The sequence below is a fragment of the Bombus huntii genome, chromosome 6, assembly GCF_024542735.1.
Source record: "Bombus huntii isolate Logan2020A chromosome 6, iyBomHunt1.1, whole genome shotgun sequence".
In the NCBI taxonomy this organism is placed as follows: Eukaryota; Metazoa; Arthropoda; class Insecta; order Hymenoptera; family Apidae; genus Bombus; species Bombus huntii.
In genome coordinates this window covers 17696149-17709159 of record NC_066243.1, presented here as the reverse complement: position 1 = coordinate 17709159, position 13011 = coordinate 17696149, and the positions used below count along the sequence as shown (strand labels likewise).

General features: G+C 43.3%; 1 protein-coding gene and 1 non-coding gene across 2 annotated transcripts in view; both read left to right on the top strand.

The window, feature by feature from the left end:
• LOC126866798 (zygotic gap protein knirps-like) overlaps positions 1-13011 on the top strand; it is a 40976-nt gene that overhangs the window by 9771 nt on the left and 18194 nt on the right. Inside the window, exon 2 of the mRNA XM_050620759.1 lies at positions 4104-4181. Within this exon, the coding sequence (XP_050476716.1) occupies positions 4104-4181 (78 nt within the window). The remainder of the gene's footprint in view (positions 1-4103; positions 4182-13011) is intronic.
• Positions 12618-12760, top strand: LOC126867210 (U4 spliceosomal RNA). Its single transcript, XR_007690174.1, has one exon. It is a non-coding gene; the product is annotated as a U4 spliceosomal RNA (small nuclear RNA).

Below are 13011 nucleotides of genomic sequence, written 5' to 3'. Positions count from 1 at the left end.
CGGTAGTATACGCATCATTGTAGACAATTACTAGGAGCTCGAAAATTAATGAATTGACAATTGGTAAGTTGCAGATTACAGACACCTGCAATAGCTTTTGCAATGTTACAACTGAAACGTTGGATAAGCAATTGCGTTGCGATTTGTAAAATTTCACGAGCGCTTATTTATTAGCATCATCTAAGAAAATTCGTCACTTACGATTTGCGACTTGTAAATTTGCAAATTAGTTCGATCGTTCAAGATGAGACGACGTCGAAGAAATAATTGAATTTCTGACTTCTTGCTTACGTCGTCGTACCGTGAAAGGGTTAACCGTAAACATGGCAGATTTCGCGAGACACTTTAGGGCAAAAAGATCGATTCTTGGCAAAGTAGAGAACAGCCTTGGCCCGAATCGGGGTCAGCTCGTGGGATAGAATCGATATCGGTCCGTGCACGCGCGTCCAGATCCTTTGTAAAATCAATAGGCTCGGCTACTTAAATGGTACCGTTCGCTGGTTATAGTCACCGGTCGGTTACGGGCCACGGATACGGTTACGAGAAGGCTGAATCGATGCGCTCTGTGATTTACTGTTAATCGCGAGACCACTGTTAATCAACGTCTGGCTGCGTGCACGCCACGGCTCGAATATTCCTCACGCGGTTGCGCATCGATGGAAACAACACGTCCCGATATTAGCTCCGCGCCCCGTTTTTGCGCCGCTTAACCTTTCATCCTCCTTGTCTCTCTCCTCTCTTTATGAGCGAAAGAAAGAAAGAGAAAGATCCGCTCGCTTACGAGCCCGAAAGCTCCGCGAGCATTCTCACGCGTTCCGCTCGCTGTTTCTGGCCGCCTTGAAACGGAATTATAGCCGGCGCAGGATTGTGTTTCGATTTTGTTGCTTCGAGCATTCCACGAGGCTGTCAAATGTCAGAGTTCGAAATATTTTTGGAGTTCAATTATCTATGTGTACGCAGTGGCTCATGAAGCTATTTGAACGCTTACCACGGAGAACTTTTACGTAAATGTCGAGTCTGTTATATAAAACACATCGAAATTCGGTTGGCCCGAGACACGGTTATATCGGTAAAATTTGAAATCAATTTGCAAATATTTATACAAGTTACGAGACGAGTTTACGGTGATTTGGTAAAAGAATATCGTACAGCGTGAATAGCCGTGTGAAATACACAATAAGCGCACAAGATGTTGCCATTGAGTATCGAGGCCTATTGATACGATGGGTAATCGAACGTTTAAATACTTTTGTGATCTCTAAGAAACATATAGCTACTTTCACAGCTTCCACGTACATTTCCTGGTTTGTTTTAAGCTCTATCAGAGCTACCAATTTATAACCATGCACGGTACTAATGAAATCTCAAAGTGTTTGGTATGACACACATAATATACGTATAAAGGATTTCTATAAATATTCGAACACTTGTGCGAGAAATAAGCGAAGGTTTACTTTCTTTCGAGCAATCCAGTATTACGTTTAGTGGAATAATATTGTATATCTACGGATGGGGATTTCAAGTTCTTTTTTCTAGGTAATAGCGGGAAAGATTAACGAAGAAAAATCCTATGTGACTTAATGAAATCTACGTAATATCGTTAGGCTGTGGTGAAGAAAGATAAGTCTCGTCGATGCATACAACCTTTAGATGGTATAATATATTGCAGCTTTTAGCACGTTGCTCGTCAAATGCATCGTATTTTATATCATCAAATGTAATATAAATAATCCATTGCATAACCGTCCTTTTACTGCTCGCGTCTTACTTTTGATGCATCATTCGCCGGTGAAATGTCCTCTGGTAATAAACTAGCGATAATTTTTTACTTTCGAAAGATGGCGATTTGATCGAGGCTAATCCGCAGCGTGAATCTTCCAGGTTTTTCGTGAAGCAATTAACGTTAAAGCTATCGACCACTAACGTATGAAACTCGTGCTAAAGGAATCTAGATGCAAGCTATATGAAAAAGTAAGTAATACAAGGAGAAAAGGAAACTTTATTCGCGCATCAACTTTACAAAAAAGTGATGAAAATTCAGAAACGTTCTATGAAAAATGATAAATTAACAAATCGCTGCTAAAAGGATACTTTTATCGAGGAGCGTCGTCTTTAGGCGATTTTACTCACTGCCCGTACAATACAGTTGCAACTTATCCTCGGCATCTCGAGCGATTCATCGTTTTCCTGAAATCGCTCTAGCTTCATCGCTCGAACGTCGCAAGAAACGATTCCAAAGACGCAAGAAACTCCTCTAACCGTTTCAAACAGCGTGTTCGAAGGCAACGACTTCCGGCATAATGATTCGAAAATGTCTGGACGAACGAGTAGGTCATTGTCGTGGCACGAGATGGTCGCGTCGAAGAAAAGAGGGAAAAGGAAAAAAGAAGAGACACCTATAGCTCTGTCCGTTTCTCCGCGGCGAAGGAGAGGAAAAGAGGATGGTCTCGGCTCATCAGTAAACGGAATGAAAGAAAGAGCGGGCGTCAAACAACTGCGTCGAGAAAAAACTTGGAAACCTTAACGAACCTGCGAGTCGACTCTTCTTCTTCTCTATCTCTCCCTCTCTCCTCGACCGTCTCCCACCCTTCGAAGCTTCACAGCGTTTCTCCGTTTCTCTGTTCGTCGTTTAATACCGACAGCCTACCGTTCGCGGGCGCCAGCTACTTTCCTTTAGAAGAACAATCACGAGCAGACGATTAGAAGCGGCTCGTGTCGCGGCTAGACTCTAATTACGCTCACTTTGAATTCTCGTTAAGACGAGCTGGCCGCAAAAACGCGTCTTTGCCGAGATTAACTACCCTTCGTTATTGCGATACAATGCTCTTCACCGCGATACCAGATTTCTTGTTATCGAATGGTTGCCAGTGTAATCCTCCACTGACGTTCGTCGTGAATCAATCGTGGTACAGAAACGTTTAAAAAAGGATCGACTGTTTAAAGGCAATCGTGTTTTCCATGGTTCTTCCGAATATAGTCATTTTTTGAGGAACGACACACGGTTCTCCGGGAGAGGCCTGAATAATTCTCTCGAATTGGAAACTTCGACATCCCCGTTGAATTTCAAAAAGCTAGTCACAATTATATAATTAAACCTTTTTCAGCCGGTATATTAGAAAACGCTCGGTTCGGTGTGTTTCGCAAGGCCTCGCGTGTCGGTCGAATGATTTGAGCCAGCCATCTTTGGCCGAGATAAACGTGGTATAACGACATTAGAGGAAGCCAGGTGCGTTCGAGGCCCCTCATAGGTAAGGTTCCCTTATCGGATCATCGATGGTCTAATTTTATTCCAGTTTTACCCGAGAAACGCGACCATCGCCCTGACACCGAGTCGCGCGCACCGGCGGATGGCGATGGCTTTTACCGAGATAGCGTTGATTTATGAACGCCACGGTCCTCCGATTCGACTCACAGTTGTTACTGGCAACGGATCTGTGCGTGAAAAAAAAAAAAAAAAGAAAAAAGTTCCAGTCGAGTCGACTGGAGTTGTCGGAAAAACTGTTAATGGTCCTCCGTCAATCTCGCGACGAATCGCACGGAGAAGGGGCGTTTATTAAATAGAAGCGACGATGAATGGGCGCGATGGAAACGATAGTTCGTAGCGCAGGCTGCTAGGGCAAATACAAACTGTACTCGAACCGAAGTCAAAGATCACGTCGAACGAAACAATGCGGGAATAAAGACAGGCGCGATGAGAACGCGAACGAAATCGATCGTCGTGAGTGGAGGATGCCTGAAGCATTAGCGCAACGTTGAACCGTGTCAGGGGCGATAATGGTCGTAAAGAAAGCGGCTCGCGAAGGAGGGAGAATAATTTTTCAAGCTCTCCTCTTCCCGGTAATCCAAATAGCATTCGAACATCCGTAAGATATTGTGGGAGGAATAAAAATCGAAGCGAACGCGGAGAACCGGTTCGTCACCCCTCCCTCTCCCTTCCTCGCCCTGTTCTTCCCTCTCGTCCGTTCTCTGTTCCACGACTAACCTCCTCCTCCCCGCTTGGTATACGAGTCGGCCTCTTCGTCTCTTTATCTCGCCAAGGATGAACCGCGCTAACTGACTGACGCACCGCTATCCTTCGAATAACATAATTTCTATAATTGCAGATGAATCAAGTGTGCAAGGTCTGTGGCGAGCCGGCCGCTGGTTTTCATTTCGGAGCGTTCACCTGCGAGGGGTGCAAGGTAAGGCATCTGTTTAATCATCGTTTCAACCTGGATTGTAAGATGGCTTACGCTACTGAAGGGCTTCAGCTTCTTATACATAGCCGATCCAATTATTTTGTTCTTAAACGGGACAATTAAATACAGTAACGATATCTGGTTAAAGAGCGATCGCTTTTTAGTCGATACTAGATAAATATTGCAATTTTTTGCTAATATTGTCATTATTTCGTAAATAAAAATACGAAAACTAGTAGAAATTTCCTTTGTCTTTCTATTTATTTAACTTTCGATCGATAGCGTAAGAGACATTAGGGGAAATAACATATACAAAGAAGAAAGTTAAATCGCGTTAAAACAAAGAAATTGAACTTACGAAATTCGTGTTCACTTACGAACAACTGTCTTTGTAGCGTTAAAAAAATTATTCGATAGGAATCAAGATTTTAAAATAGTACTGTGAATATTAATCCGGAAAATAAGAAAATGCGATTGGACGATAAATTGGCGCTTCACCTACTCGTTAAAATCACCGGCGAAAGATCGAATTAACAGCAATCTATGGTCTCCGGTATCGGCTCGAAGTCGCGCCTCATCGCGTTCACTCCGATTTAAAAAGGCGGGAAGTTTAATAAGCCGTGTCGAATCGCGACAGGGAACAACAGGCACGTACACGTCGGACTATCAGCGAGGAAGGTGAGAAAGTCCCATTCCGATGGATGCGAAAAACGCTCGCCCGGCTCGAATCCATAAGTGGACGAGAGAATCGAGCGCGACTAATCGATTATCTCAGATCGTCCTCCTTCGAGGACGGTTTCGTGGGCATAACGCGATTGTCTTCGAAAACGTGACACATGGCGGAAACTTTTTCTCGTGTACCATACGGCTGATAATCGAAACGTTTCACTCTCTTTCCTATCGACTCTATTTCTGATCGACTCTTGACAAACTTTAAGTTTTAATATCCGAAACAAGCTTTGATATAGAAATTAGTAACTGACCGACGGTTTAATAATTCTTTTTTTTTTTTTAACTTTCCATTCCACTGTGAGAAATTAGTACTTTCTATTTCCACATTTGTTTATGGAAGAAAGTTTAGGAAGTTTTACCGAAGTAAGAAGACCTACGATGAAGCGTAAATTCGAAAAAAATTTCGAAAGCCGGAGACAAACGAACGATGGAAAATTTATCCGTGAATTTCGCCGCATTTCGCGATCCCGTGGAAACATAAATGTCTCAGGTTTCGCTCAGTATGCAAATAGCCGTGTAACCAAGAGGCGGTTTATTTTCAATAAATAATTTTCCAGGGAAAGGCTCGTAAATCGAGCCGTAAGAACGGTGCCGTAATGTAAGGAAAAGTCAGTGCAGCTTTGCACAGATTTCACGTAATTCGTAAAAAAGTTCCTAGTGACGACTGCGCCGTTACACAAGTGCGACAGTTAACACCGAGCTAAACGTTTGTTCCCTTCGATTTATCTAGCCACTATTCCAGAACGAATTTCGTATTACTTTTCTTCAGCCTCGAATTTACTTTCTTTGGAATTCTCCCAGTATATCTGAACCTTTTGTCAGAAAAACGACATTTCATGCGCGCCTGATACAATTTGTAATAACGGCATAGCGATCAATAGGAGAAAATCTTTATTACGCGTATCTCAATAGTAAAAGGCCTCCGACAAGAGTGATACATATTGATACAGGTGTCACGATCATTATGAAATACGGCCTCCAACGTACCACACGATGCAAATGGACGAGTCTACAAATCCACGTTAATACAATCGAGAGCATATTTCTTTGTGCCGTACGTTTAAACGATTTTCTTTTCCTTCTTATTCTTCGAGCATCTATTATTTCCTCGCTGCGAAAGGGTGAAAAATGGTGACCTCGCGGAGACGACAAGCGGCCAGGTTGAGCCGTCAGGCAAGAATAGCGGAGAATGGTTAGAGCAAAGCGGGGACTGCGCTTTCATCGCGATGTCCTTCGGTGTTCCCGCGGCGGCAGCGATCGATAAGGACCGCGAATAATATTCAATCGGTGGATTCCTCGGCGCACGTGCGCTCGCGGGAACTCGTACGAGTCGAATCGAACGACAGGACGAAGCCAGTGGAGTCTCTCTCGTTAGACCGCGGTTCTCTCCCTCCGAAGGGTGTTGACCCTTGCTCTTCTCGTCTCTCTTTCCTCTCAACTCCGTTTCCTCCCCCCTCCCCTTCCTTGTCTACCGTCCCACTAATGTGGTGCACCGTGGAATATCGGTACCGCATACTAAGTGACCCATCCGATAGTAATTGGACCTCATTAAGGCAACCACGGGCCACGGGCTGTCTCTGTTTTCTGCCGCGTGCGTTTACTTTCCCGCAGACCGAGCCACCAGATAACGCGTTTTAGGTAAATTAGACTTTCTCTCTCTCTCTCTCTCTCTCTCTCTCTCTCTCTTCTCTCTACTCGTGGGATCTCTCTAGGATCGAACGAACCCAGGGAAAATACGACCTACACACGTGATACGGATTTATGTGTGGATACCTATCGGTGGTCTTTGAAAGCCTGCTTGTCCGCGATCGGCCTTTTCTCCTCGCTCGACCTGTTACGCGCTCCGATCCATCCTTCCTCTTACGGTTTTCTCGCCCGGGTTCTACGCTGGATACCTCCGAGATAAGACGGCGACGCTTACATGTTTATTAGTGGTTTTCTAGCGGAGAGGTGTTCGAAGTTCTGGGTGTGGTTTTTGGGACAGGTTCGGTTTATGGGTACTCTTGAGCAATTGTGATTTGGTCATCCTACAGCGTCTTCACTTTGCTATTGCGTTAGCGTATGTATATTTCGAGATTGCTTTAAGCGATTCGTGTTTAACGATTTGAAGGAAACTTCTACATTTTTTAACGTATCGCGTGGGATAAACTGCCGTACTTTTTCATCCATATAAATCGTTCTTCAATCTGGTCTTGGACCTCTGGTAATTAATCCTTCGTGGGTTAACTAGGTCGTTGACGATCCACGAGAAATCTCACTCGAGAATTCCTTCGAAAAGAATCTTCATTTTTATTCAAATAGATTCTGAGCACTCGACTTAACGAACGGTTGTATGTGCGGTAGTGTCTTGCTTACAATCTCAGCCTGTCCCCATCTTTCTTACAAAGCGCCAAATCCAAATTTTCTGTTACTCCACGATCCAACAATCGAGCATTCCGTCAATGTGTTGCGTATTCCGCCATATAATGTAATTAACGAATCCCACAAATTTGTCAGATTCTTTTGGAAGTGCAGAACGGTAAAAAAAAGGAATAATAGACTGAACCATAGCTAACCCGGCTGACCATGAAATTAGAGAAAATACATTTACCTATAGGGCCGGGGGGGGGGATTAACTGTACAAACTACTTATCCTTCCTATCACAATACATTTATGTACTACTTTCTTAATGTTTCTCGCGATACAAAAACCTCGAACCACATATTACGACCTCGTTCTTTGGTGAACATCATCGCAGGCGAATTTTTTCGACCCAGGTTCCCGTTAGCGGGACAAATCGCCGTTCGCCGAGTTCCCGGGACCTTTTTCCCGCCCCTGATCCAGCATCGATCATGTCAACGTTCCCCGGAGCGAGATGAGAGGCCGGCGCTCTCGATCGTGAAAATTTCTCATACGAATTGAATGTTTAATTAATGATGGTGGATCACCGCCGTGAGATCGTATGAAAAACGATATACCAGCCCGGGGAATTAATATTATCATCGTGGCCGTGTAAGTATACACGGCAGCCACGAACCCGAGAGAAATACCGAGCTCTGGAACGTTTGCTCTCACGGCGTTTTCGATGTTATCGCCGGGATATATAACGGCGCCATCGGGGCCTGATATCGAGACGCGAGAGTCCAGAGGTGAGAATCAAAGGCAAAGAAATAAAGGTCCTGACGACCCATCTTTCATCCACATCGACGCGACGACCTCTAAATCGCTTTCGTTGGTATGTGTGTTCAATGTGTTCGAGCGCTTCTGAGCGCTCGAAGGGAAGTTTGTCACGACGTTGTCGTTTAGTTGGTTTAGAGGGCTTGAATAAATTACATACAGCGAAGCTTGAGATTTTTATCTCGTCTGTTAAATATATACGATAAAGTTTTTCAGATTTAGTAGGATCATCGGAATGAAACTATTTTTTCTCTAGACGAAATTTATAGTAATTAATGACGATACGATATTTCTAGATGCGTAAGAGATAATCTTCCGTTCTACATCTTAGCTTATCAGATTTACTAATAAGCAAACTTTTATGTTACTCGGATAAATTTGCCAATCGACGAAATGAGTGTAGCAGTCGGTGTATAATAATTTTTTAAATCCCGAGCAAAGTAACCTTTAACCATTACGCCTGACCATTATACACGGTATTCTCTAGTGTCCAATAACACTCTCCAGCAAACGACAAAAAAAAGTCTCAAGTGGGAACATAGAACCAGGTACGACTTCGCGCGTTCATAAAGAATTCCGCTTTTCCATTTATAGTCCAGTGAAAGGAGAAAAAATGAGGGTCAACTTTGACATTGTCGGTACGAGCGTCGACAAATCGCACACGATCTATCTCCACTTTTTACTTCTATTCCGTTTCAACACAGAACGTCGTGCGTCTCCTTAGAAACTCCGCGAGTGAGAGAGATTCTCCATTCTCACGGAGCCCAGAGGCGTCTGTCCAAAACAGTGTGTGTGTGTGTGTGAGAGAGAGAGGGGGGGGGCGAAGTTCGGGAAATATTTGAAATAATTTACCGAAACGCGCATTACGGGAGCGAACCAAGAAACGGAGAAACACTCATTAGCATACTAACGACTGCCTCGAATTCTTGGCGCTACATCGAAGAACAGGCTCCCCTCGTTCCTTCTACACCTCTTGCCACCTTTTCCGCTTGGACTTCTTCCATTTTTGGTGACATCATGTTCTCCGGATGTGTGCGAGAAGCGACGTATGATCCAGTCTTCGGCCTCGTCTGACTGATCGGTCGCCTCAGTCCAAAGTCCAATATTTTCAATGAATATTATTCATCTCGTGCGTTTTTGCGAGTAGGGCACTATAGATAAAAGATTGCAGTTATCTCGATATTTGTACGTTAGGTTTATTCCATCGCTTGCCATACAAGATACAAAAAGTATTTGGACACCATTCTATCTGCTACAGAACTTATTGTATGTGACAATTAAGTCTTGGACTTAGCTCAAGATCAATTGATAAATTTCGCATCGTTTGAAAATACTTTCGTACAACTCCGAGAATTTGATATTATAAACATAAAATGTAGTACCTGATGAAGAAACGCCTCGCTCAGTGAATAAGGATACGTAGGTGCAATTATTTCTCGTATCCACTGTACGTGTAAAAATTTGTTATCCAAATCTTCATCCTACATTACGCAATATCTGTCATACTCCAAGAAAATTTGTCCGATCAACCTCAAACTCCTCTGAAGTGTCGTCAAACAGTGACTTATATTTCTCAAAGCCACTCGTCGATCCTTCGTTTCGTCGTGTGCCATATTCGCATCCAAATTCCACAACCGTTCGGTGTCGATGAAAAACGGCAGCCATCGGGTTGGTCAGTGGAAGGCCATTCGGTCGGTTTCGAACGAAGAGGAGCGCAGAACGCGCGCGTGAATATTAACGCTCGTGACCCGGCTTCCATCCTCCTGCGCTGCACCAATCTGCAAGGCTCGACACGCTCGTTAGCGTACGGTCTCGGCCGGAAGGGGAGGAGAATTCGGGGATTCGCAGCGCGTTCTCATGCAAATCGTCTTCGGAGACCATTGTTTTCCGCGGAGGCGATTATGCGCGACCGACATCGCGACAAATTTTTCGCTCCGTGGCCCCGACGAAACGCGTACGCGTGATTCACGTTTTGGGTCTCGACGCTCGTTATTCATCGCGCGACAATGGAGCCGCGACGGATCGAGGACGCGGAGCCGATTTCGTGGCGAAATCGCTTTTCACGCCGAGCTCATCGATCCTTTCTTTTTTCGAGGCGGATCCAGTTGCGGTCTGTGGCTCGCGTAGCCTGGAATTCCAGCCACTTCCGCTGGAAGTACTCGAGAAAGCACTTAGCGCCTGGAAGTGTCGAGTTTTCCGGACGTGAGAAGCAAGCAGTGCGTTTTATGCGTTTATTGCACAGAGTGGACGATTAGGTAGGTTGAAATGCTTGCAACAGTGCTTTAAGGTGTCAACCCATTAAAGGCCGACGTTGCGTTAACGCGTTTTAGTTGCAATATTTTTCAGTCAATTTAAGTAACTGATATCTATTTTTTATAATATTGTTAGGATAAGAGAGAACTCGAAGAAAATTTTTAATATCTTTCTTTCCACTATTTCTTCTTGCATCAAAATTTTACGCTTTTATAAAGTTTGAAGAAATTCAAATATCGATAGCATTATGACCAACTACCTTTCTTCTTTCAATCATGAAAATCTTTCCCTCGTAACGATTCGCGGCAATAATTTTTAATCTATTAATTTAAATCCTACCGTGTCGGAAGAGCAAGAAAACTACAAATGTTAATTGATTATGAATTCGTAGCATAGTGAGTTGAGTTTCGTCGATTTACTCGAATTACCGTAAAGTAAGGCTTCTTATCGCAGCACGTCCCTTCAAGTTCAAGATCTAATTGTAAGCAGAATTTTTTTAAAAGATCTGACTCTAACACTGATTACCAATAACCAAAAATAATATCCGCTATCCGTAACGTCTACCGATAACCGAGAACACGTTGACCATTCGTAATCGTTATTCCCGACCTAAATCGTTTAAATTAACATGCTAACGCTCGTGCTATAACTTTTTAAATTTGCGTTATACCCGTTATGACCCGTGGAATAAAGGGAATCGCGTCGTGGACGATTCATCTACGTCGTAACTCGCGAGGCCGTGGTGCGGAGTTTCGTAAACCGACGTCGACGATACAATTGCAAAGGCGCACAGGTAACGTCGAAAGTCGCGGCGTTCCAGCTCTTTGCGTAACCGGTCGGCTTGGTCGCGGAATCGTTACGATTTGCGACGAGCGTGTACGGAACGAAAGGAGAGGCCGATTCTCACCGGTGGCTCGGATAAAATACGGCACGTGACAGTTCTGTTCGAGGGACTACCGAGTCGATATATTCTGTCTCTACTCGACTAGACACTCCCAGTCCGAGCAATAAGGCAACAAATGGCTAACAGGAAAAAGAAACGGGGAAAAAAGACGAAGAAAAAATCGAACGAACCGGTCGACTAATCTATCGATCGTGACGTGACGAGAAACGCTAATCGTGCTCGAGTCGCAAAATCTACGTGGAATTCTGTGACAATGAAGATGACAGGTCGCAGAGAAAATTACGATACGCCACATGTCCACTCTTTGCAAGAGTAAGATTTTTTAAGTACAATTTTATCACGTTAGCAAGCTGTTAGAAACGTATCGTTTTATTTATTTTTAAGTTCAATCACGCGTTTCTGTCAGTCTTTTCGATACTTCGGAGATGCTTACCTACGTTGCGGATATTTATGCATTTATGGGAATGTGACTATTCAAAAATATTCAAGCTACAGTAGTCGTTATTGTATCGTATTTAGAGGGCGAAGCAAATCTCTACTTGTATCCCATTTCTTCGAGCGTGTTCAAAAACATATAAATTTGCATAAAGGTTCACAGTCTAAAATAACAGATGTACAATACTATATCGTATTATTATTGAAATCGATATTTTTGAAATTCCTATACGTATATTGACTCAATTATCTCCTTTTCAACTGTTTCGTAATAAAGTACATCTTTTTAACCACCAAGTAGAATCAAACTCTGGAAACCAGCAGAAATAGATTTATCCTTACGATGTTCGAGTGGAAATAAAAATGGAAATTGAACATTTCACCCGATGTTTTCTGGTCCCTTGCCATTATTGCCACTCGAACGAACGAAGAAGCGTTCTCTTTTGCGCGAACGTGCTCCCCACGTGTTGCATAAAGCGTTCTGGTAATCTACTTCTTCGTGATGTAACATACGTACGGGTAACGTACGCGAAGTACTACTTGGATCCGATTCCATGTTCTATGGATTTTTCTTTTTCTTCCTTTTCTTTTTTTCGTTTTGCGAAAGAAGCTTGCGCTGCATTGTTGCATAAGATTGCGTATAATGGGAGAGCCTCGATCGTTTCTGGCGGCGCTTATGAATGGGAAATTTGATCTAAGAACGTTCGCTCGATGGTGATAAATCTTTCGGTTATTGAAAATACAAAGGCAACTTGGCAGGGAACACTGAATTTATGAATATATTCAATTACGCGATGGTTGATTTATGGCGTGTGCATGTTGTCTTAACAGTGCCACTTTTTGTGCCACGACGCTAACAGTATGTGTTTTCTGTAACCGATTTTAATCAAACTGAGAAAAACCAGATGAACGAGGCGAGCAAGAACTTCAACCAGAAACAGTATCGAAATAGCATCTTAGCTTCGCGCAGCGGCGATATCGCAACCAACCACGTTCTACCGAGGTGCGATTATTTTTAGTCGAAAACTTTTGTCAATATCCCGCTCTGACGATTTAGAACATTAAGAACGTTAGAGTCATATATGCAGGCTGACTGACCAACAATGTTGAAATTAATCGAAACGTTTATATTCAACAGTTAATTGCATGTAGCTAGTGACAATTAGTCGTTCTGAATTGCTTCGATACTGGTTCAGTGATGATTTTGTATGAGATTTGTGAATGTGAAATTCGCTGTAACGGTAGATAAAAGTATTGCGACAAATGTCTTAAAAGGTTTGCTAAAATTATAGTAAGGGTGTTTTCCTTTCTCTTTTATTTGCTTATACGTATATTATAATTGTAATTCGCGG